The sequence below is a fragment of the Anopheles coluzzii genome, chromosome 2, assembly GCF_943734685.1.
Source record: "Anopheles coluzzii chromosome 2, AcolN3, whole genome shotgun sequence".
NCBI classification, from domain to species: domain Eukaryota; kingdom Metazoa; phylum Arthropoda; class Insecta; order Diptera; family Culicidae; genus Anopheles; species Anopheles coluzzii.
The window spans coordinates 44,538,071-44,566,061 of NC_064670.1; the positions used below are offsets into that span (position 1 = coordinate 44,538,071).

The window sequence follows — 27,991 nt, forward strand, 5'->3', positions numbered from 1 at the left end:
ACTTTTTATTTTTATCCGTTAAAATGTAATGTTCATAATAAGTAGAAAATGTCAGTTGCGTGGATTCCGAGAATTGCTCGTCCAAGAAAATCATTTAAATTTGAATTTGAATCTCGCTGTAGGCAGTTAAAGCTTACCCGACAGACAAACAGAATGAAATTTTCAGGCGAGGGGAAAGTAGAAACACACGGTGGGGGTCCGGCCCAAGATCGGATCCGAAGTCCGTTGTTTTGGGCTAAAAATTAAAAATGGCGGATGGAGCGCTGTTTCATTGTATTTTCCTTATACCCCTTCCTTTACACGGACTTGGTGCACCCGAATCAAAAGAAAAACTTTAACACATCAAACTTGGTTTATAAAAGACGCACACTTTCTCATTCTTTTTGCTAGTAGGGTAAAAAGAAATTGATCGTTAAAATAATGGATTAAATTTAAATTGTTGCGTTCTCAACAGTGCTCCTGCCGAAATCTGCCAATATAATCTGGTCACACTGGTCCGCAGGTCAGGCGAGCTTTTTGGCGGCCACCGTCGCAAAACCGTCGCAAAACGTCAAAACCGGCGTCGCATGTACTGCAAACCGACGTCGCCAGCGAGCGAAACTCGCAACGATTTCGAGGCGCTGGCGACGGTCGTTTTTGACGTTTGGCGACGGTTATTGACCTTTCGAGTGAGCTTTTGCCCTGCGGGCCAGTGTGGCCAGATTATATTGGCAGATTTCGGCAGGAGCACTGTTGAGAACGCAACCATTTAACCAAAGTGAGTGTATATATCAGGTGGGCTTATGGTGTTCTTTCTCACCAATACATCGACACACAATTTGACGGTTTGCTCCATAACAAAATCTAGTATGCCTTTAAGTTTAAACAAAATCTCGCAAAAATTGTATGTGGTTTTGCTCAGGCGTAGCACAAAGAAAGAAGCCAAAAAACCTACGCGACGGCCAGTTTTTGGATTAAAATGATGATCTGAAGATTACTGAATAACAACCCAAGTGCCACAAATCCACTAAACGACCACTAAACGGTTTCTAAACGACTCAAGTTCTCTACCTAAACGGAATATAGAAAGACTTCGTTTAGCAGACGGCAAACGACTCATGCATTCTAAAAATAGCAAAAAAGCTGGTGGCGCTCTCTGTCGGTGGGATACCCCAACCAGTGGAGCTTCATCGCTTGAAGGAGAGCTTTATTATTTCCTCTGTACTGTTGTATGGTTTCGCATTGAAGTTATGCATCGCTAGAACTAGAACGGCGATACGATTGCTTAAATACTAAACTCCAACGGAAACCACCAGCACTGAAGAAAGTGAAATTTGAGTAATGGTCGTTGGTGTTGATACCCGCGTATCTGACCACACGACCATTCATATACAGTAGAACGTCTATTATCCGGGGGCGGATTAACCGGCGGGCGGCTTAACGTGCGCATATATCTGACAGCTGTTCATACGTACGGCGAAAGTTTGCAGCGATAATCAATTGGGTAACCAGTTTCTTGTGCAGCTCTGTAGTGCCTAGGGGTATTTTCGAAATTCATTTTTGTTCATGAACAGTTGGTAAACCTACAGTTATTGATTAAAAGAATATTCTACTAACGATTAATCGATTGATTCTAGGTGAATTAATAATAAAACTAGTGAATTTCATATGTTTTATATGCGTTTGACATTTCTTGAACCATTATCCGTGCAAATCGATTAACCGGAAACCGTCCGGTCCCGAGCTGCCCGGATAATCGACGCTCTACTGTAGATTGTTGCTCAGAAAGTTAGAAGGCTATATTGGTCATGATAAGATGAAACTTGCCGAAACACATTGCAAGAAAAGGATAGCAATATAATAATCAGTTTTAATACGCCATCTATTGATCAAACCAATGAAGCTGTGGAGCTTTCATTTTTTTCTATGGATATTAAATTTTCCAGTCGTTTAAGCTTAATCTGTGGCGCTTGGGTATTGTACGCTGACGATCTTAAGCTATTCCTTCCAATCCGTGAAGCATCCGATGTTATCTCCCTGCAAAGTTCAGTGAACTGCTTTTCCGACTGGTGTGAGAAAAATGACCTAGTAATATCTGTCGATAAATGTATGTGTATGTCGTTCCACCGAACTGTCTGTCCCATAACCCATAACTATAATATTTCTGGAACCATACTGCAACGCTGCCAGACTTTTAGGGACTTAGGTGTTACCTCAGACTGCAAATTGAATTTTCATCAACACTACTCCGATATTTTAGACAAGGCCAACAAAATGGTAGGTTTCATTCGCAGACAATCGAGAGAATTTTTCGACCCACACTGCCTTTTAATGTTGTACAAGTATCTTGTTCGTCCTTGCTTGAGTCTTGTTCTGTAGTATGGTCTCCTTCATCCAGCTTTTGGTCCAAAAAATTGGAGTCAGTACAGAGAAAGTTTACACGTTTTGTCCTGCGTTTTACCCCGTGTCGCAATCTTGATCCTCGTCCGTCTTATGAAACTAGGTGTTTACTGTTTGGGTTTGGGTATATATATATATATATATATATCTCAATTAATTTGGAATTAATTATTTTGGAGGAAAAAATCTCAATTTTTTATTCATTGAACTACAAAACTCAGCCAAACAATTAAATCAATCTAAATAATCCAGCGAAAATGAAATGACAGCACGTACGATAAAATCGTATCCAAGGAGCACTGCTGCGGTCCTAAGTGGTCGCGTGGAGCCCCGAGAAAAAGAACTTGTCACCACAAAAAAAAATGTGCATCTTAGTCCTTCTTTGGCTTAGAATTCCAATTTTCAGATCGACACTTCAGAAAAATCTTCATTTGTGTAACCGCTGAACCAATTCTAATCCATATCCTAAATAACGGATGCATATTCTCGTGAGCCGGTCTCGTAGTACAGTCGTCAACTCGTACGACTTAACAACATGCCCGTCATGGGTTCAATCCCCAAATAGACCGCGCCGCCATACGTAGGACTGACTATCCTGCTATGGGGGGGAATCAATTAGTCACTGAAAGCCCAAGCCCACAAGTGGGTACAGGCAGGCCTTGACCGACATCGGTTGTTGAGCCAAAGAAGAAGAAGAAGATTCTCGTGAGATGAAACTTTCATTTTCCGCATTAGCACCCCTCCCATCCCGCTTAACATTCCCGCTGACTTCTTTTAAGTTTCGAGGTTTAACCTACCGAAAACTACCGATAAAATTTTGATGCGCCTACCGAAAACCGCCAAAATAATCTGGCCACACTGATGAGGAGGACAATGCCCGATATAAACAGAACAGCTGCTATACAAACACTTACTTTCTACGGGACAAAGAGCGACTGTGCTGTCTGGTGTCGTTGATCTCTGGTGTGTGTGTTCTTGCCTCAATTCAACAGCCCCCAGCACGACGATGATGGAACGCAAGCTTACCATCCTGTACGGCAGCCAGTCCGGCACGGCGCAAGATCTGGCCGAACAGATATGGCGCGAATCGAAGATGTACTTCTTCCGCGGGAACGTTCTTCCGATGGGCGAGTACGACGTTTCGGAGCTGATCGGAGAACGGTTTGTGGTGTGCGTCTGTTCCACCTACGGCCAGGGCGAGGAGCCTGACAACATGAAGCGCTTCTGGAAGTTTCTGCTCCGCAAAAGCTTGCCCAACGATTCCCTGCAGCAGGTACACTTTGCCGTTCTCGGACTCGGCGATTCGCGCTACCCGAAGTTCAACTACGTAGCGAAGAAGCTACACAAACGTCTGCTGCAGCTCGGCGGAAGTGCACTGCTGCCGGTTGGGCTGTGCGACGATCAGCACGATCTCGGATATGGGGCCGTTTTTCTGCCCTGGATCAATCAGCTGTGGGATGAGCTGGGACGTATTGTGCCACTGTCGGCCGGAACGCACAAGCTGCCCGAAAGCCCTCGCGAGTTCCGATGGCAGGTGGACATTGCAAATGAAGGGCATATAACGAAGAACATTAGTCCGGACGGCATCGACCTGTATGCGGACTTAAAAATGCCCAACGGATTCCAAACGGTGGTGGTGGAAAATCGACGAACAACGGCAGCGGAACACTTTCAGGACGTTCGGATGATAACGTTCGAGAAGAAGGCGGTGCCTTGGTGTTCGGGCGATGTGCTATATGTGAGGCCGCACAATTCGAAAGACAGCGTGGACCAGCTGTTTGAAATATTCCACCAGCACGAGTTCGGCCTGGACAAGCATACATGTGTGCAAGTGAAAGCCATTGATTCCGGTAAGTTCACTTACGTGTGCTGTATTTATCCTTATCAAGATCATCAACTATGTTGCAAACAGCTTTAGATGTATGTTGTCGTTCATCTCTACAGTTGGAAGCGCCGTTGAGATATCTCGTTGCCATGGCACACTAGGATAAGATAATGATGATGGATGGGGGGAATTAGTGCAGCACCGTTACAATCAAACGCTGCTGCACCCTGTTTTCTCCGATTATTTAGAATGACTGATAATGTGTCTTTCTCATCAAACTGTTGTTAGTAGACGATACACTTTGTCGACCATGTTTGTATGCTTTATTACGCCCCGCGCATACATGCATGCGATGGAGCTATACGTGTTTCCTTACATTCTACCGGCTATCCTTGCGTTGCACCATCTTCCTGCCAACCATCATCGTCCGAGAGGAAGCGCCGCTTTGCTGCCGTGTTCATGTACGGTCTATATACCCACTCCGTGTCGGCCGCATCCAGCTCGTCCACCGTGCCGAGCTTGATCTGGTACAGCTTCAGCTGGAAGCGCGGCCCACACTCCGTCAGCTCCAGCTGCTTGTCCACCATGCGGAAGGTGTGATGCCGGAAGCTGATAAAATCATCATGATTAGCGAACGTCATGACGCGCTTCGAGTCTTCCTTCGGCACCGGGAACAGATACCGCAGGATGGACATCGTTCGTTCGGCCAGCTTCGTTTTGAAGTTGTGGAAGATCAGGTGCGGCTTCTGCTCGCTCATCGTACCAATGTCCGGAATGTCGTGGCGCATTACCACCCCGGAAATATTAAAGCTTGCCGTCGGCCCGTACGGCAGATGGCAGATTACGAGGTTGTCCGGTACGCCGCTGTGCTCGTGCACCACGATGAAATCCGTCACGTTGTTGGCCCGGCAGGCGTGCACGAGCTGCTTCATTTCGAAGTTACCGCGATTCATTCGCTGCGCGTTGGGAAAGATGAGCCGCAGCTCTTTCACGAACTGTACCAGGCGGGAGGAGGGATCGCGCGACGTTGTGATCATGATCTTCGGATCCTCGCAGCCGGCGTACCGGTACTCGTCGTCCTTGGAATCGGCCGTGTTTGCTCCACCGCTGATGCCTCCGATTTCGGCAGCCCGCTTGGGACCCTCGTCGGTCCACTTAAGCTTTTCCTGCAGCGCTAATGCATCCTTTTTGAGATCGCCGTGTATCGGTATGTGCTCCTCAAGCGATCGTTTAATGCGTTCCTTCTTGTCCTGTATGGTTTTGTGTTTGTTTTCAACTGCCTTCCGGAAAAGATACTCTCGGCGTAAACGCGCCTGCCGACGAAGCATTTTGTAGCGTTTGTGCCGTATTTAATACACTATTTTTACAGACCAACTGTGCTCGGGCACTTGTTTCACGAGAAATACAAACATTAGCACGTTGTTTTACCGAAATGTCATCTACGGCCCTTGCGCTGCTTTCATCTTATGTCGACTCGTGTCGTATATCTTTGTCGACTTGCGACGCCATGTATACTCCATCGCCTGGATGACAAAAGCTACTCATGTCTTCATTGTTTCATTTGATTTGTTTTATTTTTAAAAGATCTTATTTGAATTACCTTATTGCCTTTTTTCAGAAATGCCGGTACCATCAATTCTTCAAAAGCCCCTACCGCTGGTTGCCATTGCGGAACAGTACTGGGATTTAACGGCCATACCGCGTGCGAGGGCATTTGCCGTGTTGGCCAAAAACTGCTCCAACGAGTTAGAGCGCGAGAAGTTGATCGAGTTCAGCCGTTACGAAGGTCAGGAGGAACTGTTCGCGTACGCTAACCGACCGAGAAGGACGATTTTAGAGGTGCTGTTGGATTTTCCACACGCTACCAAAAGTCTCACGCTAGAGGCACTGTTTGAGCTATTTCAGCCGATCAAACCGAGGGCATTTTCAATCGCCTCCGCCATGGAAAGTGGTAAGCTGCAAATCCTGGTTGCCGTGATCGAGTACAAGACAAAGCTGAGCGTTCCGCGGCGTGGATTGTGTTCACACTGGTTAAAAGACCTGCAACCTGGAAATATGGTAAATGCATGGGTACGAAAGAGCACATTCCAACTTCCGGCCGATAATGTGAGTAGCACGGATAAAAACACGTTTTGTTTGAAAATAATTAAGCTTGTTTTACTTTCTTGTTTTACAGAAAACTCCTTTGGTGATGATCGGTCCAGGTACGGGTCTGGCACCGTTCCGGGGCATTCTTCAGGAAAGAGAACTGTCCGAAACGCCTACATCGGCACCGTTGGTACTGTTTTTCGGGTGCCGCAGCTCGACTGCCGACTTTCACTGCGAGGAGGATCTGAAACGCATGGAACAGAGTGGCATGCTGCAGTTATTTTGTGCATTTTCTCGCGATCAGCCGGAGAAGGTTTACGTGCAGCATCTCATAAAGAAGGAGAGTATGTTGTTGAAAAAACTGCTGATAGAGAACGGTGGATACGTGCTCGTTTCGGGCAGCTCAAAAAACATGCCTCAAGCGGTAAAGGAAGCCTTGATAGAAGCTATCGGTGATGCACAGCACATAGAGAAGATGATACAAACGAATCGCTATCAGGAAGAGACATGGGCATAAGCTCACTTTTCAATAAACACTGGACGGAACTACTAGATAAATGGAAACAAATGCGACAAACAAAAAGCTATCTTAATGCTATTACAGAAGTGTATTCATCGAGTGATATTTTGAACTTATTCGGAAAATCCCCAAACTTTCAAGCTGCCAGCATCCCTTCGCCTATCGTTCGCGTCCTTGTCGTCGCAGGCGTATGCCAGGATGTATTGCTTCGGATGCCAGGCCACGGTGAAGGTGGCCGCGTCCACGGATATATCTGCCACCTTCTCGCCCGTCTCCGTGTCGCCGATGTCAATGATCAGATCCTCGCTCGCCGATGCTAACAGTTTTCCATCGTGGCTGAAGGAAATCGTGCGCACGGGCCAGTCGAGTCGGGAAAACACCCGCAAGCAGGCCAACTCTTCTGCGTCCCACAGTGACACGAGCGCGTCGGCCGAACCGGTGGCAAAGTATTTTCCCGTCGGATCAAACTCGATACAGATGCAGGTACTCGGGTGCGCCTTCAGGACCTGCTGCAGCTCCAGGTTCGGGTAGTTAAGGATATGCACACAGCCCTGCCCGTTGGTGAGGAAGAACAGATCACTGCCATTGCTCCAGGCGATTTCGTTCACCTCGAAGCTAAACTGTTCCTCGGCACGAATCTTGTGCGTGCGCGTGTCAATGAACGTCACCAGATCCTCCTTGTTGCCGACCGCTATCGTGTGCCCATCCGGTGACCATGTGATGTTAATGTTTTCCCCCTTCGTGTTTATAAAGGTTGCACATTTGCCGACACGCACGTCCCATATGCGCACCGTCTTGTCGCCGCTGGCCGTGCTAAGCAGGTCCGGCATTGACGCATGCCAGCATAGCTGATCGACCGAGCCGGTATGGCCGCGATAGGTACTCTCCTTGTTCTGGAAATGAATACAAGGGAAGGATGGTTAAAAGGGGGCCCGCTCGCGTAAAGCACTACCACCATCATTACCAAGCGTTCCCGATCCAACGTAAACACAGCGACGGTTTTGTCGAAGGAACCGGACGCCAAGCGGCGCCCATCACAGTTCCACCCAACCGAATGGACCTTTGCCGTGTGTGCCTTTGAAGCTTCTCTGCTTTTGTTGTGTCCCTTGAAATACTCCTGTAACTCTGCGAGTTGCGTTTTGCTGCTCACCATTGTGATCTGTAGCTGGTTTGCTTCTTATTTTAAGCGAATGAATCGAACAAGCGGCACGGGTGGATTGTTTTGTTTATGTGCTGTAAGCCTGAATGACATCCGTTTGATCGACCGCAACAACCCAACAACCAGCTCCGACAACTGACGTTTTTGTCGGATTTCAAAGAACTGTCAATGCATCTGAAGGCAAGCTTGGTCGATTACTGAGAATAGGTAAATTAACTACCATTAATCTATATCACTTCTTGAACTTCTTTCGTTCCGTACTTCTGTATTCACAATATTTTTTCTCCTTTATCGCTTTATTTTTTGCCATCAAGACAGCATAAAGCTTGGTTTCTCTACAGTTTCTCAAAACTAACGGGTTTTCCCCGAATCAAAAATGTGTAACAAAGTGTAGATGCTGCTTAATGGCAAAGGGAAAGAGAACAGGGCAGCATCGTACAATACGGGTAACAACATTGAGATTTCAGTCTTCTTTGGACTGCGACCACATTGGCCGCCGTCACTGACCATCACGTGAACGGAAGACACACCGCCAGCAGCGCGGTGTTCCGAAGCGGCACAAAGTTAATCCCGCCCGGGACAATTGTACACACGCGAGAAGGTGCGTAAGTTCTACCAAAAACCAAACAACCGACCACCATCGAGCGGCGGCATCTTTCTGATATCGATTTTAGGCAGCCCATTATGTAGCCACGGAAGGAAAGTTGTTGCTCTCCTTACCTGCACCTGCTCTAGACTTGTTTGGTCGATGTGCAACAGTAAAAATGAAAGGATGTCGCCGCTGTGATATAGCTACCAGCTCTACCGTTGTGCTGTTTCTCTATGAAAACTGTAAAGTGTGTGAAAACCCCCTGCACCGTAAATATTTCCGTAAGATAATAGATGGTACAGAGCCTAAGCGGCAGCGGCGACTGCAGCCAAGCATCGCATTAACAGCATGAATGAGAATTAGATTAGCAAGCTATGCTGCACATTCGGATCACATCAACCCGTGCTCCTCGCGCCTTGTGAAAATGTGCTTTTCTAAAAATAGGCTTGTAGTGAAAATTTCCCGACCCCTAAGATCGATTCTTGACGAATGGGGTGCGTTTGTCACACCACACCGTACGCTGTTTGACGTGTGCTGTTGCTGCTGCTGCTGCTTCCGGTGCGCTTTTATGTCTTGAAAAACTTCCGGCACAGTTCGCGCGTAAAGCTAAAATGTGGACATTTCCCACGTGTAAATTGTGCAACACGTTCTTATCGGACGGCCACGATAAGCCTGGTGACTGTGAATGCACTCGCTGTGTGGACTTAGTGACCTCATGCACAGCAACATGGTATGCAACAGATTAGAGCCAGCTAGGGGAAATCGGGAAAGTACGTTGAATAATAATTTTATGAATAATTGATTGTGAGTGCGCACGATGGGCGAGTAAATATTGCACGCTAACACAACCAGATAGGGCAAACAAACTCTCTCCAGAAAACCGGCATCGTTCATATACGATACACGTGTTGGCTATAACACCTCGAGAATAGAACCATCATTAATCGGTGCCGCATATGAATCGACCACGCGCGCACGTCGCGGTCGTTCGCGTACTGGGGATGCGATGCATTTGGGCGAGACTAAACAAACAGAGATAGCCTGTCCCCACTTGATGGTGCATCACTGCGACGAGAGAGCTGAGTCGATTGCACACTTCGATTACGAACAGAAGGGTTTACTCCCTGCATTTGAGCGAGACTAAACAGAGAACGCCTGTGACCACTTGATGCGAGAGCAGAGTCGCCTGCACACTTCGATCGTGAACAGAAGGGTTTACTCCCACCTGCAGCGATTGGCAGCCGTTTAAAATGCAATAACAATAACCGTCAAGACGGTTAGTTTTCTTCTTTTCATCGCCGCCTGCACTTGACCAATGAGGCGGCGAGGCGAGCAAATCCGACACCACCATGACGGGCTCTGGCGTATTTGCATCGAAATGGCCAACCCATCAAATAAATCTCCATAATTAACCCATTCCGTAGCAAGATCAGCTAGCGCGCCGGAACAGGTTTACAACGCTTTTGGATGACAATTAATTGTATTACATAATGAAACGCTGCTCCTAACTTAGAGCACAGAAACTGCTCCATTTTGCTTGAAGGATGTACTTCCTATCAGCACAATTCGGTGCACAATCTGGCATCGGTCGGTTTAAGATGATAGAGTACGCAAGCAGCAGCAGCAGCAGCAGTTTGCCATTGTGTGCTCGAAGCCGTTATCAAATGGTTCTCGTTAACCTTGCCCACTTCTGGGCAGTAATTCGAGTATCTTCACACTCGGGGCCGTTCGGTTGGCAGTTTGTTGAGTAATGGACGTCATTGGAGGAGGGCAAGCAAGAAGAAGGACACGCGCTTTAGCTTTCGACCGTTTTAAAATAGCATAGCAGGTTTGGAACAATAACTGTTTGATCACTTACTCCTAGCTGCGGTGTCCGGTCCGAAGTTGATAAGACAACAGATTGCAGACGCCTTGCCGATAGTAGAGCCCAGCATGAAGTAGAAGCTGTTTCTAGGTACTTACAATGGGCAGCGGCATACGATGGGGAGCGAGGGCGAAAAAAAAAAACACTCCAGCAAATATACATAATTATTGATTGAGACATTAGATAATACATCAGCCCTTATCAGTAATACTGGGGGCAATACTACGTCATTGATTTTATCTCTCCTTCTGAAGGACTTGCATTAACATTGGTTCGGTTTTGCTATCATTTCATTACAGACTGGGACTGGGACAGCAGCACCGGAACCACCCGCTTGACCAGTGTGAACGAAGTTTGTGCTCAAGTGTATGGGATCTTGCCCCCGTCAAGCATCGGCATCGATTACACGGATTTTACAACCCAGCAGTTCTTGTGTGCTGACGGAGCAAATTATTGCAGCACTGCAACTGAACCCCAAGGAATGATTTGAACCAACACAAACACGCTACACTTGCATAATTTACCTCTCCGCCCTGCTCGGTACCAGCGTTCCGAATGACCGGTACGCCGCCGCCAGTTCTCAAGAAGCAGCAACAGGGCCAGCAGCGCCAGCTTTATGCAAAAACTCACGCAACCATAACACCACGTGAACCAACGGTGTCGTGAAGTCTGCGGCCTGTTAGTTTAATCTCCGGGATGGAAATGAACTGCCCTGTTACCATGCTCCGAACGTGCGTCTGAATGGCAACAGTGAGAAAGGACAGGCCGAGCGGATACGAGTGCGAGTGATTGCGCAACATTGTATGCGGTGCCTATAGAAGGATCATAAGACACGCAACGCGATCTTCCGGAAAACTGATCTCCGACCCTCCCCAACCAAATAACAGTACGATGGCGTCGTACGATAGTCAAAACCTTCTGCCCGGCAGCGGTGGGCGTACAAATGGAGGCAATATTAGCGTCGTTAGCAGCAGAAGCGGCGGTGGTGGTGAGTATTTTGGCGCGCTCGCCATTCTCGCGGATGGGTTTTTGGCCCCAATAAACAAACAATTCCGTTCGTTCGGTGGTGTCTCACCGCACGCCACTGGACGATTTTATCGCCATCTCGAGAAGCTGTGACGTACGGCTAAACATGCTAATATGCTAATTTTAACTGTTACGTGTCGGTGCAATTACAGCGCCTACAGTTTTGTGTAGTGCCCCACAACACAACAACAGCACGTGGGATAGTGAGTTTTGCGCGATCGGTCAATCGGTTCTAGTTTTCGGGTTTTTCCGGTGAAAACGTTGTTTTAGTATCTAATGTTTCCGTTAAAATTTAAATTTAAATTCTTTGAACGCAGGCTCTGGAGAAAGTCACTCATGGGTTGAATGTTGATTCCGGCTAGGAACGGAAATTGCTTTTTACGCAAGCGTTTAGTTCATGAATAAGATTACTAACTGTATTACTCATGCATAGTACCGTTTCATGTAAATGATATGGAGCTGTTGAACAGCGCTTCACCACTATCAAAAGACAAATTTCTTCACGTCCAGCTCGATAAGCAACTTACAGGAAGAAGCTGTGCCACACGACACTTGTGCTCGCTTCAAAGATTGATTGATACAGAGACGGCATGGAAGGCATGGGAGGCTAGGGGGGCGAGTGGACCCTGTCTTATCGTCTCCACTCACGACATGATTGTGACATGAATGGGGTACGAGACTTGAATGTTGTCATTCGCCCCTTTTCTTCTTTTCCTTCGCACAACATAATTGGCTAATAAATTGATTGAAACGCCCATGCGCATGCGTACCATCGCGTGAAGGGTTCCCGATCGACACACTACCTCTTCTCTCGATTGATCACCATGGGTTGGTGACTAGATCAAAAGAAATTCCTTCGCCACATAGCCGGTTGCCATGCTACTAAACTACACACATTCCTGCCCAATTGATCTATTGCCCATCCATCCAAGAAGTCCAAGAGCGGTGAACCAAAAAAAGGTGGTGGCGATTCGCTCTGTTCGCCAGTGTCAAGGGGATCTAGATCTCGCCAGCAGCAGGGCACCAGTGTGACCCAGGAGGACATCTAAGGGCGGAAGGCAGGGTACGATTTAATGCGCGCGGTGATAAAAATAGACCTTTATATTATTCATCCCCCATTCATCACGCGTATCAAAAGCGGTTCGAGTGCTGGGAAAGGGCGGGGCGGGGGTACATCATGTTTTTTTTTTTTTCAACAAGTCGGAACGTCGGATCATTTCGGACCGGTGTTTGTGTGTCTGATGCGACAGCTCCTTCTCCTCCTTGGATCGTCGTGTCATGTGAATCGCCCCCGAGGACCGGCAACCTCGCCCGGCTGATCAACTGTGTGAATAATGGTATCGCGCTCGCGACTGATGAGGGTTATTTATTGTCCGTCAGTACAGATTAAATTTGCCCGAGATTGCTTTATGCAACACACAAGATTCGGATGAGGAGACGCGCACGTCCCGGGTTGCACTTGTAGAAGCAGGGCCCGATCGAATGGTGTATAAATGGCCATGGTAGTATGGTGACAGCGCGGAAGATGGCGAGAGCAATTATCAGCATGCCGTAACGGGGGTAACGTAGACAATAAACAACGTTGGAAATGCGTTACACCAAGACAATGGCACCCGGCTGATGATGAGTGAACGGACCGTCTTATCCCAAAACAAAGAATTGCAACTGTGCATGGGCGGACTGATCAAAACAAGCTCGGATCGATGGGAATTTCCTCTATGTTGAATGTTTAACAAAACGTCCAGTTAAACTAACGTCGATCTGCTCATCCTTCCGGTGATTAGTGTGATTAATGGATGATGATCTTTCCCGATTATGCAAACGGGGGCTGAGGTTGATTGAAACTAGGACAAACAGTTCATTTGAATGCCATAAGCGAACAATCTTATCACAGGCACGCGACTTGTGCGAGATGGTGCCATTTATAAGTGCACATTTAACACTCACTGTGGGTATTGTTTTAATCAACCAGCATAATAATGAACGGGCGATTACAATCGCTTCCTTATATTGAGAACGTAATTATGTTTAAAAATCCAATGGTCATAACGGCTCTTTTAATCGATGTTTTCTTTTCCTATTACTATTTCACCAGGGACCAACAATGAAACGGAGAAATCACCCTTCCTGGAACCGGTGCGGCTCACACCGGCCTGGGAGGAGAACAATCTACCAAACGATGAGCTCAACTTCAGGGGTAAGTATGGGCCGTGGGAAAAAGGACGAAAGGAAGGGTTGTGTTCTTTTGCCAAATATAGATGCGAAAGGTAGATATGATTTAGGTCGCAGCATTAAGCGTATTTCAACGTAAGAAAATAGCTTGCATGCTACAAAAAAAGGCACACCCCCACTGAGCCTGGAATGTGTGGGGGCAGTATTTTGGGTAACGTTTGCTGCATTCGCTTATATCATATGTCAGCTTAAAGCTCACACACATACACATTTTAACCCCCGTCAGCAAAAGCTCGCGGGTGCAGTTTTGCGTGTGTTAATGTTTTAATGGAACGAAAGAACATTAAGTAGTCCGCCCTCGACGCAGACACACACGACGTTCGTGCTTCCCTTTACCGCAATCCACGGAGCTGTTGCGATAGATGGGTATAAGTGTGAATTATTGCTCGATTGGAAACAATAATTTATTGGTCCTGTTTTGTCGACATGGGTTTTTGCGCGCGATTTTTTTTCTTCTTCTTTTTTGGCAACAGTCATGCACGCCAACACAGTCGCCCCACAATTTAACCAATTCACATGCTTAGCCACGGAAACTGATACACGGGACTGCGCATTGTTGCTGCGGCGTGCCCGCTAGGTGGTTCGGCAGAGCAGGTTGCGCGCGCTTCAAAGTCTGTTGGCACAGTTTTCTTTTAAATTTACCTATCAAGCAATACATAGGCAGCAACATGCGTGTGTGTTTGCGTGTGTCTGAGAAAACAGCAAAAGAACATTTTTACAAATGTCTTATTTTAAAATTAAAGAAAAGACAACTTTACCTTGAACAAATTCTCGAAGGTCGCCTCAGGGGTTTCATATAAATAATGCGATTTTTTTTTTGTTATTCATTTTTTTTTTTTGTTTCCGTTAATATTTTTGCTTCATTTTCACCGTTTCTTTGATGTTCCTTCGTTGCTGTACCTTTGTGTCTGGGGATGATTTCTCTTGTCCTCCTCGCCTGTAGTACGGCGGTTCTTCCTGCACACGTGGTTTTGAGTAATCGTGCTGGTGAAATTTTATTAAAGGATTTTAAATTGAACAACCGAATGTAATCAATTGAAACATTCGATCCTTTGAATAATTATTATCAGATATTAAAAAAAAATTACAAACCAAATAAAACTATAAACGTTAAAACATTCAGCATTGATTTTTTAAATTAAAATCTAAAAAAATAATATTAATTTGATTGTTAAAATCGTAACTCGTTATGTTGCTGGTTCGCTAGGTGGATCGCTTGTCAGGCGGGAATAATTTCCTCGAATTTTTCCCGTGGCGCACTGCCCGATCCCCCCGGAATGATAGCGAAGGGGTCGGTAAGGTAGCAAAAGTGAAAAGAGAGCCAGAGAGAAACATGAATTGCATCCCGACCCGAACAAAGAAAAAGACGAGATGCACGTTGAACATGCAATTTCATCGGGGGCTCTCCGTCTTCGCCACCAACCGCAGCACTGGAATTCAGGATCCCCAGGATGATGAAACTGGCCGTAAGACCGAAGCACACAAGACACATTGGAAGTGGGGACTATAATTTAACATCTCTGCTTCGTTTTCGTTCTGCTAGTCATGATAGCTTCCCTTTTTAACTTGCTGTCCTGCTTTGCCTTACATCGTACTACATTTTCCACATTGGCCATCCCGCTCGATGCTGGCGTTCGATCCTTTTGGGAAACGGAGCACACACATCGACCCGATCATTCCAGTGGCATCTTTTTATTCGATCGGATCGATCAGCCACTCCCCTGGTTGGCGCGCGTTTTAAACAATTCAAAGTCTTGCAAGCATTTCCACCATCTCTCTCTCGCTCTTTCTAGTCTATTTTCACAAAGGGTACCGAAGGTTTCGTCGCCTCACATTCCGACCCCCGTTTGGGGGACAAGCGTTGTTAGTGTGTGTCGTTTGTGTTCCTTTCTTGGTCCGAAACACAAGCAAAGTCTTGCGGGCCCGCCTCGGTTAGCACACGCTTAACGCATCCCCCCAGTTGACAAGTGACGCTGCCGACGTGAAGAGGTCATTTTGTGTGACCGTCCAGTTACCGGCGAAGAGTTTGTCTGGTGCAAAGAAAAGGGCGCGTACAAGCTGCCGAAACCTACTCGTCGTTGTTGTTAGGAAGCTGCGTTTCTGCGATTGTTTGCAAACACACATTTAGCACAGAAAGAAATAGGAAAATGTTTTTCACCTTGTACTATCTGCTAACGCGCTGGAACCTGCTTCCAGGGATGACGATGGAGCGGGCCAAGATGGAGCTCAACCCGCCCCGGGACAAGCTGCGACTCGTCTTCCTCACGCTAATGATCCACGGCGTGGGTACGCTAATGCCTTGGAACATGTTTATCACTGCCAAATCCGTAAGTTACCGCCGCCAACTCATGGTGTGATTGAACGCAAAGGATGCTTACAAAGTGTTTTCGTGTCATTCTTACAGTACTTCGTAGACTACAAACTCAGTCAAAATTACACGGGCGTCGAGTCGGAGTACGCCACGTACTTTCTGTCGTCCATCGGGTTTGCTTCCCAGATCCCGAACCTTCTGTTTAATTGGCTCAATATTTTCATAAACCTTGGGTAAGTGTGGCATAGCGCGCAGTAAATCGAAAAACCAGCACAGAGAGTAGAAAGTAAATGTGTGACATCTCTATCTCTAATGTTCTTCTCCGTGCACAGTGGCAACCTCACGAAACGGATCGTTTACAGCATTCTCATCGAAGTGCTGGTGTTTGTCGTAACGGTGGTGCTGGCCATGATTAACTCATCCGAATGGCCCGGTGCATTCTTCTGGATCACGATGACCACGGTGGTCATACTGAACAGTGCGTATATTATTTCGGGGAGGGCGCGTGTGTTTTCGATTGTTTGTTCGATTGTTAATCGTTTGTTTCAATTGCAGTGGCGGGCGGAATTTATCAGAACACAGTGTACGGTATGGCGGCGAAGCTTCCGTTCAAATATACCGGGGCGGTCGTGCTCGGATCCAACATTAGTGGCACGTTTGCGTCCATCATCTCGATCCTAAGCTCACAGTTTGCATCTTCGGTCAGGACGGCCGCAATCTATTACTTCATTACTGCGATGTTTGTGCTGCTGCTGTGCTTCGACACGTACTTTGCACTTCCGTTGAATGTGAGTAAAGAGGAACCTTTTACACTCCTAAGACAAAACCCGTACCAAAACATTGATATCGTTTTGGGTCGATTTTAGAAATTCTACCGCTACCATGAGCTGCTAAAGGAGAAGGAAATCGAATCGAACCAGCGTGCGAACGCGGGCGCCCGCCCACCGTACTGGACCATCTTTAAGCAAGCGTTCCCGCAACTGTTCAACGTGTTCTTCGTGTTCTTCATTACGCTGGCCGTGTTTCCAGCCGTCCACTCCGACATCAAGCGCTCGGACAGCAACTTCATCATCGGCGACGATCTGTTCGTGAGTATCTGCTGCTTCCTGACGTTCAACGTGTGCGCCATGCTCGGCAGCCTGCTGACGTCCTGGGTGACCTGGCCCAAGCCCAAGTACCTGGTATGGCCCGTCCTGCTGCGGGCCGCCTTTCTGCCGCTGTTCCTCTTCTGCAACTATCAGCCGCTCAACATTACGCGCGTCCTGCCCGTCTACATCGATAACGACTGGGTGTACTGGGGCATCGGGATCGTGATGGCCTTCACGTCCGGTTACTTCAGCTCGCTCGGCATGATGTACACGCCGCAATCGGTCGAACCGCAGTACGCAATGACGGCGGGCATGTTTGCCGCCGCCATGCTGATTACCGGCATCTTTACCGGCATCCTGTTCTCGATGGTGTTCCCGATGGTGGTGCAGTACAACTTCCTCGCCTGGCTCCACTAGGCCTGGCATTGGGGAATGGGCGTCTACGACGGCTACGTCTCGTAACCGTACTAATGGCGTATCCCATTCCCATAGCAACAACAGACCCACGCTGGGCTGATCATAGTCGTTTGAACTGTGGGTTCCGTTTCTAGATCATCTGCAAAAACCTGTATCACTTTGTTCAGAATGAAAGAAAGCTTTCAAACAGTCTGGATAGTAGTAGATGGATGATAGACAGAGGGGAAGTGGAAATCACTACCGGGTGAGATATAGTTTCGCACAAATTAAGCGTTCAAGATCTGGTTTTCTTTGCGAGTGTTTGCTTTTTCTTTTTTTATTATGCATGCTTTAGCGTCGGGAGAAATTCTCACCGTTTTGTACTTTCGGTATCTGTGTGGACTTCTGCGGTCTGCAAAAACTGTACTACGCCGCTTCTACACGACAGCGCAAATTTCGCGTTTGCGAAAACCGTATGCAAAACTCTACACAACAATTATAGCTCACAAACCCAGAAACCATGTGTTATTTGGTTTCATTTTGGCCAACACCAAATTTTACGCTATCGTGTAGAAGCGGTGTAGTACAAAACATTACTTTGTGTTTTTGAGCGTTTATGTTCATTATTTTTTTTTTTCGTTAATTTTATCATATTGCATTGTATGTCATATGTCATTCACATCAACACGTTCAGTGTATGCGTCCTTGCACTGATATGTATGCTCTTTAAACGATGAGAACAGTTAACAATTGCATCAAAGTGCATCGTTTTAGTCTGAAATTAAGAGTCATAAATGTTGATCGCTTTAATAATGGACCCAAACACACACTTTAACAACCCAATTATGTATTTGAACAACAAGTTAGTCAACGAAACCGGTTATGTTGCAACGCTCTTTATGGTCCAATTTCGGTTGACGGAGAACGCTGTTAAACTCAACATCTGAAAGGACATTGCTAGAGCTCTGCGTACTGTTACAGATTTCAAGTAATTTTAGTTTTTAAGTATATGTTTAATAAGGTGATTGCGTTATAAAGATGCGAGAAAATTATGCCGCCATCACGAGATGCAGTAAAAAAATACCTACGATGAGTAAAAACTTTCTCTATATTTATACAGCCCTCCATCATACTGGAGACATCAGCATTTCAAGATCATCGAGTCAATCCTTTTGGATATTGCAACATCAGCTCAGATTTATTGTTTAATATCCATTTCATGGATGTAGCTTTATGTATCGAAAATGATGATGAAACTAACGAAAGATGTTCTCATTAAAAGACCTTCTACTGGAGATAGTGATTGATTGGATCGTATTCTCCTCGATAGGCAATCATTCAGGAAATCAACAGCTCATTCGCTCTTTTACGTTTAATGTGTTCCTTAGTCACGAGCTTTGGCTACATTTAATTACAACTCAAGCATCGAAAGATGTCACATGCGCAAGCAAAAAACTAGCAACCGTCACTTTAAACGTGCGTGACAAAAAAGTAACTAAGTTTTGTCTTTAAGTATAATGCTAAGAGCAGCAGCTCAACTTGAAGTATAATTTTTAGTAGTAAGTAGTCGTCATCAGTCTCGCAGACCACGAAATTTCCAAATTACACTGTTAAACTTGCTTTAACATACCGGATCTCACAGGACCAAATGTCAATATGAAAATTCACTCAAAAACATGGAATGTAGACCAAAAACATAAATGCGAAACAGGCAAACCACCTATGCTGTGTGCCGCATTGATTTACTAAACAGAAATGGTTTTAAAATGAGGTGATTTTATTTCAAAACCTGTTAATGATGATCTTTTTTTACCCTTTTGTTGTTGTCTAAGTTGTAACATGTACCAAGAGCAAATCTACAAATGATAGTCACCGTTTCTTCACTGTTAGACTGATGATTTCTGGTTTTGTCGTAGTAAACTAGTGTTTAGTTTATGGTTTAACATTTTTACAATTTTGCAAACTGTTTTTCTAATCTAAAACTGATATGGGCGCCAAATTGCACTAAGATTACGTTTAGAGTTTAAATACGTTTTAATATATCATTTAAAATTTGTGTGCGCTTGCAAGGGTTGGGATTTATTTCGATTGTTTGAAGCAACTGACTATTCGTTTTCATTACTTTTTAGAAATAAAATGCTTGAAATACATACACTCACATTTTTGTTTATTTAAGCTATATTTTTACTATCTCATTTTTATTAAATTTGTTTCAAATGTGCAACACTACCTTTCACCCCTTTCAGCAGAAATCGATAGAGAACTGTTGTGATGATCACGTTTAAAAAACGAAACACTTGTTTATACGATTACGGGAAAGAGAGCTATCAACTACTCCAGCAAACTGTACTACCGATAGAGAACGCAAACGAACATAATCAAACTCAAAAGAATAACGAACAAACAACCAGAACATTTGTTTTTTAAACATACACTAATATACTGATATTATAGAAGCTGCACTAAAATCTATAGCAAACAGTGCTGCCGCTACCATTGTATTTCGTCCTTTTTAAATCAATTTTTCATACACACAAGCGCTGTGGAAACTTCAATACAAGAACAATAGGAGAGTGCAGCAAAAACAAATGTTTATAATAAAATACTTCCTCATTACAAAAAAGCAACTCTTTACTACTTCTCCCGCATACTGAAGTATCGATAGATGAATACAATACAGTAAGAACCATAGTATAATAATAACACAAACATATTAAATAATTCTAGTGCGGTGCTTGTTGTTGAGAGCAGCATATTACTATCATATAGCGAGATAGTGTACTTGTTCGAAATAGTTACAGGACAACAAAGTACTTTACTCCAAATGACAAAGGACGTTGGCAGGTGTTAATCTTTATATACACATATATACATAGTATTAAAGCACAAGAATTTATTACGCGTGTATAGAACGATCAGGGGCAGGGGGATTGTATTAGATAGCAAAAGAAAGGGATCTTTTTCAACCATATGTGCGCTTCGTTCGCGTTAAGTAGCGCTCTCTTTCACCGAAGCAATATTACACACACTCACTGTGGCACACAATGAATCAACAACTGCAAGCTATTCTAAAACAACAAAAAAACACATAGCGCCTGCTCTTCTCTTAATCTCCTCAAAACAATTGGGCTACACATAGTCAGGAATTGTGGATTATAGTGTTGCTGTTGCACCGATAAAACTCCCCGATATTGCTTATTTCAAATGGTTCAAGGTACGGACGAACGAAAAAAAAAACCTTTAAATCATGTTTTAACTTAACCCATTCAACTCATCCAAACGCACTACGCATAGTCACATAAAAAACCCGATTTCTAAAAGTATCTCTTTTGTACAAAGCATGTTACACGTTAAACAAACATCTCTGCATCTTCAACTAGAGTAAAATGTTTGCTAAAAATGAGTAAATATGGAAGGAGTTTGGGAGTATCGAACTGAGATATTTTGCAAGTATAGTAAATGATAGCAAAACAACACACACACACATGTTTCCGAATCATTTTACCAATCTATCTACCTAGCCACCAGTTGATGATGTATGCATTAGCTAGAGCATAGAGAGGTTCTTTTTATCTATGGGGAATGTTGTTATGCATTCAATGTTCCCCACCGTCTCTTCATCCTTTTCTTACTTTCTACTCTTGTTAATCAAACTCTAGCAAACGATCAATCAATCAATCACTCTTCTTAATACCTCAAAAACAACATTTCGCTCAAACTACACATAATATATACCATTTTTATCTCGTGTCCGTACTCAGCACACACCCACACATATACACAAAGAGTGCACTTATCCAACTCTAGCTCTTCATAGTTACATACAACAACTCATACTGGATATTACCAACAGTACTTGAAAAGGTGTTGGAAATGAAGCGTAAATTTCGGACACTGTTTTTGATAGCGAAAAGAAATGGAAATACTATGGAAATAGAACAGCATTTACCAAACAACAAATAGCAATGGCAAAAACAATACCAGGCACAATAAAAGTCGACGGGGAATATTTTCCTTGCTCGGATGACAATAAATACAGCAAAAATAAAGCATAAAAGAATAGGCCCAAAAGATAAGCAAGTGCACTACTAGTAACACACACTGCTGCGGTGCATTCAAAATGCCTTTTTGGATTGGATTTTTTTGTGTGTGTATGTGTGCATTGAGCGCCGGAAGTTATTGTTGCGGATGTTTTCTATCTTACGCGACAGTTAAAACAAAGTGTTGTCGAATACACACCCTACTAAAAAATGCAGATTGAGTTTTAATTTTACTGGTTGAAATAAACAAGAACAACAGATAGTAACAAAGTGACATGATAGTGGAACGATAGTGCGTTAAATGACATGGTTAATAGTGGTATCGAGTAAGCAAAAAACAAAAAAGGGAAAGAAAAGTAAGAGAGAGAGAAGAATAAAGTAACATGTGCCATATAAAAAGTAATAAAACTAACAAAGAAAATTCATAAGTAATAAAGGGAAAGAAAGCTAGCAAACAAATAAAACATAAGATAAGAAAAGTTAATCATACAGCGCGGATAGCTTAGAAAAGAAATGATAAAACAGTCATCTTATTATAAGCAATGATTTGTGGTGGCAGCAAATGGAACCAATTTAGTAATGAATGCATGTAAAACATAAGACAAAAAGCGGAAACATGCTCTTGACCAGGATTATTATCAAATATTAATCAATAGCCTCCCGTTTTCTCCTTATGTAATCTTCCTTCACATATGGCTTAATAACTCTTTCGAAGAAATCAACCAAAAACTCATACAGGGGGCTCCGTAAACAAGAGAGGGAAAGGGAAACAGAAATGAAAGCAACAAAATAAAGGTAAAACAGTTTTGTCCCAGTTTAAATATCCGTCTTTGCATATTTAATAAATGCCGACTTATGAAAGAAACAGAGGAATACATAAGACAGTATAACATGTAGATAAACCGACCCCCCCCCCCCCCACTCCCCCATGAACCCTTCTTTCTCAACTATTGCTTCCAAATAGTGTTGTTATACGTAATAAAAATAAAAACATAATCGTTTTACTTTTTTTTCTATTTATTTCAAGTTATTTCACATCGCTTTTGCGTCCACTTGTTCCTTAGATTCCTTAAATTTTGTATTTATGTCCTCGTTTTTTATCGCTTTTACTTCTGTTGTTTGTGAATGTTTGTATTTTCTTCTCTTTTTCCTTCTTAAGATTCCTCATGTGTCACTTGTAGAACAATTTGCAATTTGTATTTTAGAATTTATGCTCGCCGGTCTGCACATTTCTAACAGGCAAACGTTTTTACTTCCTCGCACCCTACTCTCTCTCTCTCTTGGCAGGAGGGATGGGGGGGGGGGCTCTATCCTCCTACTCCCCATTTGTAATTCATAATCTCTCCCTTTGTTTGCGAGTCTTTCCTCCTGTAGTTGCTAGCTTTTCCTTTGCATATTATATCCTTTTCCCTTTTCTTTCTCATTTCTTCGTCGTCATTTTGCCCACCTAGAAGCCACACACAATTGTTGACTTTTAATGCTGCAGCTGCTGCTGTTGCTGTTGTTGTTGTTGTTGCTGTTTTGTTCTGTTTAATTTTTGTTTTTGTTTGCAATTGAGATTGCTTGTTTGTAATTCCTGGTTTTTTTTGTTATATCTTTCATTAATCGAATCATGTAGTTCCCGCTAACAGTTTTGCAGCCATTTCTGAAGGGAGGAAAGTTGAAGAAAGTTTCACATTATACCAGTTGTTGGATCTATCGTTGCTTCTTATGATACTCTTCTTCTGCTGATACAGTTCGAGTATGATTGTTTTCGGTGAGAACTTTTGTTTTATAATGTAAGTGTGTTGCATGTGTTGTACGTGTGGGTGGGTTTGTGTTGTTTGTTGTATGAAAATGTGTATAACGTGTCCGACGGGTAGGATAAGATAGCAGAGAATAACAGAAGAAGATGTAAAAGAAAAGGTAGTATATATTAGCATGCATTATTGTTTGATGTGTTGCCCGTTTGTTGAAAGTAGTTATGTTTTGTTGTCGCTTTTATAGGCTGTTTGTGTTTGTTTAGTATTTCGCAACCCCCGGTCCATGTGAATTCCGGTGCAACTCCCATCCGGACCACTCTCGGTAGCATGGATTGACTACACGGTAACGTGATGCAAGAAAGTCTAGTAAATGCCCATAGAGGCTTATATAATCCCGTAATCGTCTCATAGCAAATAAATCAAGATTGTTAAAAGTGAAGTCTACATCGTCAGTGAAGATGGTAAATTAGACACATCTTTCTCGTTCAAGAGCCGAACAAAAAACAATGAAAATGCCAGGGGAATCTCACAAAAGTAATCCTCGTACTACTCATTTTTCAAACAATAGATAACTAAACGCAAGAAGAGTATCAAAGCTTTACATACATTTTACAAACAATAATCCTCGCGTTTTAAGATGTTTTCTGTAAAAATCTCCATCCAATTGTGACGAAAAAAAGGTTCTAAGATAAAGATAACATTTCTTCTGGAGCTGATAGGACGTTATACATGCGTCTAATCTATCAAAGCGATCGGTTTAATCTTGCTTACAGTAAACTCCTCCTAATCTGCAACCCTTCGAATTATCAATTATCAATCAATTATCCAAATATATCGAAATTAAATAAAAATTTTGACAGTCCCTTTGTTTTCAATCTATTTTTGTCCCTCAAAATTTGAAAATCTCTAAAATCTGAAATCTTTTATCTGTAAGATGGATTCACAATTACTTTTAATATTTTCTCTGCAAATTATTCTTCATCTTCTTTCCTATTTTCTATCTCTTTTCATCTTAAAACAAACCCGAATAGTTGTTGTTGTTTCTGTTTTGCCATGGTTCCTTCGATTCGAGAGAACTTCGAATAATACGCCTGCTCTTCTATCCGGCTTAAAACTGTCCAACGTCCATTTTTACGAACAACACATGTGCATGATTTTGGCTGGTCATGAAGATGTGTGTGTCCTCTGTTGTAAGCTTTACTCCTCAGTAGTGCGCTGTGGCAATATGGCTTCGAAACGTTGAGAAAACAGATACATACATTGAAAGATCAGATACGTTTGTGTAAAACGGGGTTGTAGAAGGATAGGTATGGCACGAATGCGGGCGCAAATGGTAGCAGAGTAGTGTTTGTTTCAGAGAATGTTTCCCATAATAACAATGCATTTTGAGAAGAAAATAATAAGGAAAATTGTCGAAAGTTTTCACATCAACCATTACTTGTGTCTGTATGTATTATTTGTGCATGTGTATGTACGTGCGAGTGTTTGTGTGTATGTGTACGTGTGTTCGTGTGTAGGGAAGATGGGAATAAATCGAATCTGTAACGTTTTAAGTTATGCTATATAAACCAACCAATTAGTAATTAGTGCTCGAATGGGTAAACGTGTACAAGGCAAAAAAAATATGCAGCTCAAGAAGGTATCACGGCAATAGTCGTTTCCCAATGACAGCATACCACTGCACCACCGTTGCATCATAATCCGTTCCTCCTAATATGTGGTCCAGCATTCCTTCCATCCAACCCGATGATGATCATGATGATGTTAAGAGATGCCTTCCGTTAGTGTTCATCTTACATCTCGATCGTAAGGAGAGCAAGCAGGATAAGAGTCCGATGCGCAACCATCTCTATATTCACAGGTATCACCGCATCGCATCTTCTGTTTCTCTCGCTTTCCCGAGATTTTACTTTCTCTTTCTCGTTCCCGTAAACAGAAAGAAAAGTCCACCAGATTTCACACATAGCACGTGTTCGTCAAGAATTACTTTTATTGTTTTTTTTTTTGTTTTTTGACAAATGAAGCCGCTGTGTATTATTCTGATCCGAAAAACTTATTGAAAATTAAAAACAATTTAAAAAGAAGCATATTGTTTGTGTGTGTGTTTTTTCTGCAACTATCTTGCTATTTATGTGTACAGGTTTTGGTGTATTCGCCTTTTCCTGTTGTTTCCTAACGCTTCTGATGCTGCTGCTTATTGTATCTGTGGGTTTAATACACAAATCACCCGATTGCTATGGTTTTGTTTGTTTTCTTTTTTACCTCACTGCTTCTAAACACTAACTTGCTCCCTCCCTCCCACACACCTTCGCAGGGAAAGGACAAACAGAAAAACACGTTTAGTTTTGTTCTAAGGCCAGACGTACGTAAACAAAGAGTTTCTACTAAATAATAGTGTCTGTGCAGAAGTAGTGTGCGAGTGTTACGGTCAGGTTTCATCCACGCGTACGGACACAACACACTTTATCATTCATAATGGAATTTAGCGGCACTCGATTATTGCAAACGTGGAACCAAAAATTAAACATTTTTTGCACCCCTTTTGCTTCTCCTACGCCAGAAACGCATATGCAAGAATGGGAAACATAGAAGGAAAACGTTGCTGGGCATAACACCACATCACATTCTGTCCTCTTTCTTCATGCCACAAACATGTTTGTGTTTGTGTGTTTTCTCCTGTTGTTAACAATTACGAATGATCTTGGAAGGGACATTTGTTACAGCTTTGTCCCATAGTTTGCTGGCATGATTTATCTACCTTTTCACGATCAAGACGACGACACAATAAGGACGAGGCTCTATCGATCGCGATAGTCACCTGCATGCGCAAACAACAATTAGACATGTTTCGCAGCTTCACTCACATGATCATCCTTCTATTCATTTCATACAAAGCTTATCATTTCAACCTGTTTTACACTACGGCGCGCACCTCACTCATTTACAATCATTCTAACTTATTTGTTTGTATTTCATACGTGTCGCTCTCTTCTTTAACTCATTGATCTTCGAGTAAGGGTGGAGGGCGCACTGATGCTTTTAACCGCTAGAGAATAGTTGGTGGTGCTTTTGCCGTCTATTGTTGTTAGACCAATGCGTGTATGTGTGTCAAACATATGAATGTGATTAACTAAGCATTCTCCTTCGTGCTTCTATCTGCTCCATTCAAGTATGTAACAACAAGGGACAGTTTATTACATCATTATTGAAGGGCAAAGCAAAAACTCATCGTAATTATTTTAACCCTCATGTTGTTTTTAATGCATTGCTGTAACGCCAATCTGTCAGCTGGTTTTGCAATGCATTTGCACTCTTGTGTTTTTTCTCCTCTTCCTCTGTTTTCCTGTGATCTCATTTATGCTCTTCTTGCCTTATCGGGCCTCTTGCACTGATGTGCATTTACAGTGTTACAGCAAGTGTTGCATCTCCTCTTTTATAATTATTATCAATTATTATTATCAATTACACATTAATTCTCGCTTTTCCCATAATTCATACCTTACCTACCTCCGAATGTGTATATGCACATGTTTAAGTGTGTTTGGTGTGAGTGTTCTGTTTTACTTTTAACTGTGTATTTATGTGATTGTATGTATGGATGCTCGTGTTGTGTATTGGCTCTTGGGGTTTGTGATTAAGGAGGGGAGGGATGTTTAGGGACTGTGTTATGCTTTCTTCCTTCTTCGTGGAAAGGAGAAAAGGGTGTTGCTATACGGGCCCTATTAGTGTTGATGTTTGTGTTGGTCTGTATGAAAGTCTGCAGGCTAGTTAGTAGTTTGTTTAATAGCATGTTCCTTCTTTTCTACTCTTAATTTATTCTAATTTTTCGTACACATTGTATTTCACCTTTCACATTTTCTTTTTTTGTCAAGGACAAAAAAGCACATTAAACAATAAAAAATAAAATCCTTCCTTACATACCATAACTAGTGCTTGCTTTTTTCCTTATTTTCAACGTTTTCATTTAGTACTTTATATCTCAACCGCTTGCTTTATTTATAAGAATTATACTTCACATTTTGTTTTGTCAAATAAAAGAAAGTAAATTAATACACCTTCGCATGCGCCCACACACACACACACACCCGACTATTATTCAATTTATGATCCTTTTTTAACTTGCTGCATGATGTTGTATCTGTTGTTTCGTGTTCCTTTGTTTGTTTGCGTATCTTCTGTGTGTATTTTTATTGTATTTTATTGGATTGAAGTTTGCACTCTACCCTATTTATCCTTCTCTGCTTTGCATTAGGTTCTGTCGGTCTAAGAATTCATTATATATATATTTATGTTTTATAATTCTTATGCGTTTTTCTACAGCTGATTACAAAGGGGGTAGTCGTCACGTGTTTCCTCTTCTTCTCTGCATTTGTTTTACATATATAATCTGCCATATTTTGGGGACTTCTAGTACTGGATGGTCGTGACATTGCGGAGTGCCAGAGTTTTGTTGTTGTTGTTTTTGTTTGTGTACGCCTATTTCTGTCCTTCTATTTCTCTTGCCTCTTGGTGGTATGTAACTGTGTACAACATGGGGTTTTAGGGTAAATTTCTTTTTTCTTTTCTTTTACGTTTTGCTTCTTGTTGTTACAATTGTAAAGATAGTAGCAGCGTACATATGTATATTTAATATTATTTTCATTATGATAAAAACTAATGTACTTCTGATGGTTCCGGCTTAACCGAATGATGATTACTTGGATCTGGGGCACTAAGAGGCTGTTGGTTTTGT

The 27,991-nt window shown here is 43.1% G+C and overlaps 4 protein-coding genes across 15 annotated transcripts in view; 1 reads left to right on the top strand and 3 right to left on the bottom strand.

The window, feature by feature from the left end:
- Window positions 1–3,232: 3,232 nt before the first annotated feature.
- LOC120953722 (NADPH-dependent diflavin oxidoreductase 1) lies at window positions 3,233–19,635 on the top strand. 3 transcript variants are annotated; one of them, XM_040373923.2, is made up of 9 exons: window positions 3,233–4,229; window positions 5,823–6,310; window positions 6,381–6,677; window positions 13,566–13,647; window positions 15,879–16,009; window positions 16,087–16,226; window positions 16,326–16,471; window positions 16,549–16,781; window positions 16,860–19,635. In XM_040373923.2, exons 1-9 carry the CDS (start codon window positions 3,386–3,388, stop codon window positions 17,496–17,498), a joined length of 3,000 nt encoding a protein of 999 aa, XP_040229857.2. In that variant the 5' UTR covers window positions 3,233–3,385; the 3' UTR covers window positions 17,499–19,635. The 3 variants fall into 3 exon arrangements, with proteins under 3 accessions (XP_040229857.2, XP_049461426.1, XP_049461427.1); XM_049605469.1 differs by lacking the exons at window positions 3,233–4,229; window positions 5,823–6,310; window positions 6,381–6,677 and adding exons at window positions 8,440–8,572; window positions 10,724–11,412 and having other exon boundaries at window positions 13,546–13,647; XM_049605470.1 differs by lacking the exons at window positions 3,233–4,229; window positions 5,823–6,310; window positions 6,381–6,677 and adding exons at window positions 10,248–10,514; window positions 10,724–11,412 and having other exon boundaries at window positions 13,546–13,647.
- On the bottom strand, window positions 4,505–5,640 carry LOC120953721 (U3 small nucleolar ribonucleoprotein protein IMP4). Its single transcript, XM_040373921.2, has one exon. It carries the CDS (start codon window positions 5,530–5,532, stop codon window positions 4,591–4,593), a length of 942 nt encoding a protein of 313 aa, XP_040229855.2. The 5' UTR covers window positions 5,533–5,640; the 3' UTR covers window positions 4,505–4,590.
- Window positions 6,878–8,058, bottom strand: LOC120953720 (THO complex subunit 3). The gene is made up of 2 exons (XM_040373920.2): window positions 7,777–8,058; window positions 6,878–7,705 (listed from the first exon to the last, which is right to left on the bottom strand). Exons 1-2 carry the CDS (start codon window positions 7,963–7,965, stop codon window positions 6,926–6,928), a joined length of 969 nt encoding a protein of 322 aa, XP_040229854.1. The 5' UTR covers window positions 7,966–8,058; the 3' UTR covers window positions 6,878–6,925.
- A 2,881-nt stretch (window positions 19,636–22,516) lies between the features above and the next one.
- LOC120952783 (C-terminal-binding protein) overlaps window positions 22,517–27,991 on the bottom strand; it is a 46,689-nt gene continuing 41,214 nt past the window's right edge. For 7 of the 10 annotated variants that reach the window (XM_040372283.2, XM_040372284.2, XM_040372277.2 and 4 more), the window contains exon 8: window positions 25,214–27,978. In XM_040372283.2, coding sequence (XP_040228217.1) covers window positions 27,971–27,978 — 8 coding nt within the window. In that variant the 3' untranslated portion in view covers window positions 25,214–27,970. The other 3 variants (XM_040372286.2, XM_040372285.2, XM_040372287.2) reach the window with 3 other exon arrangements.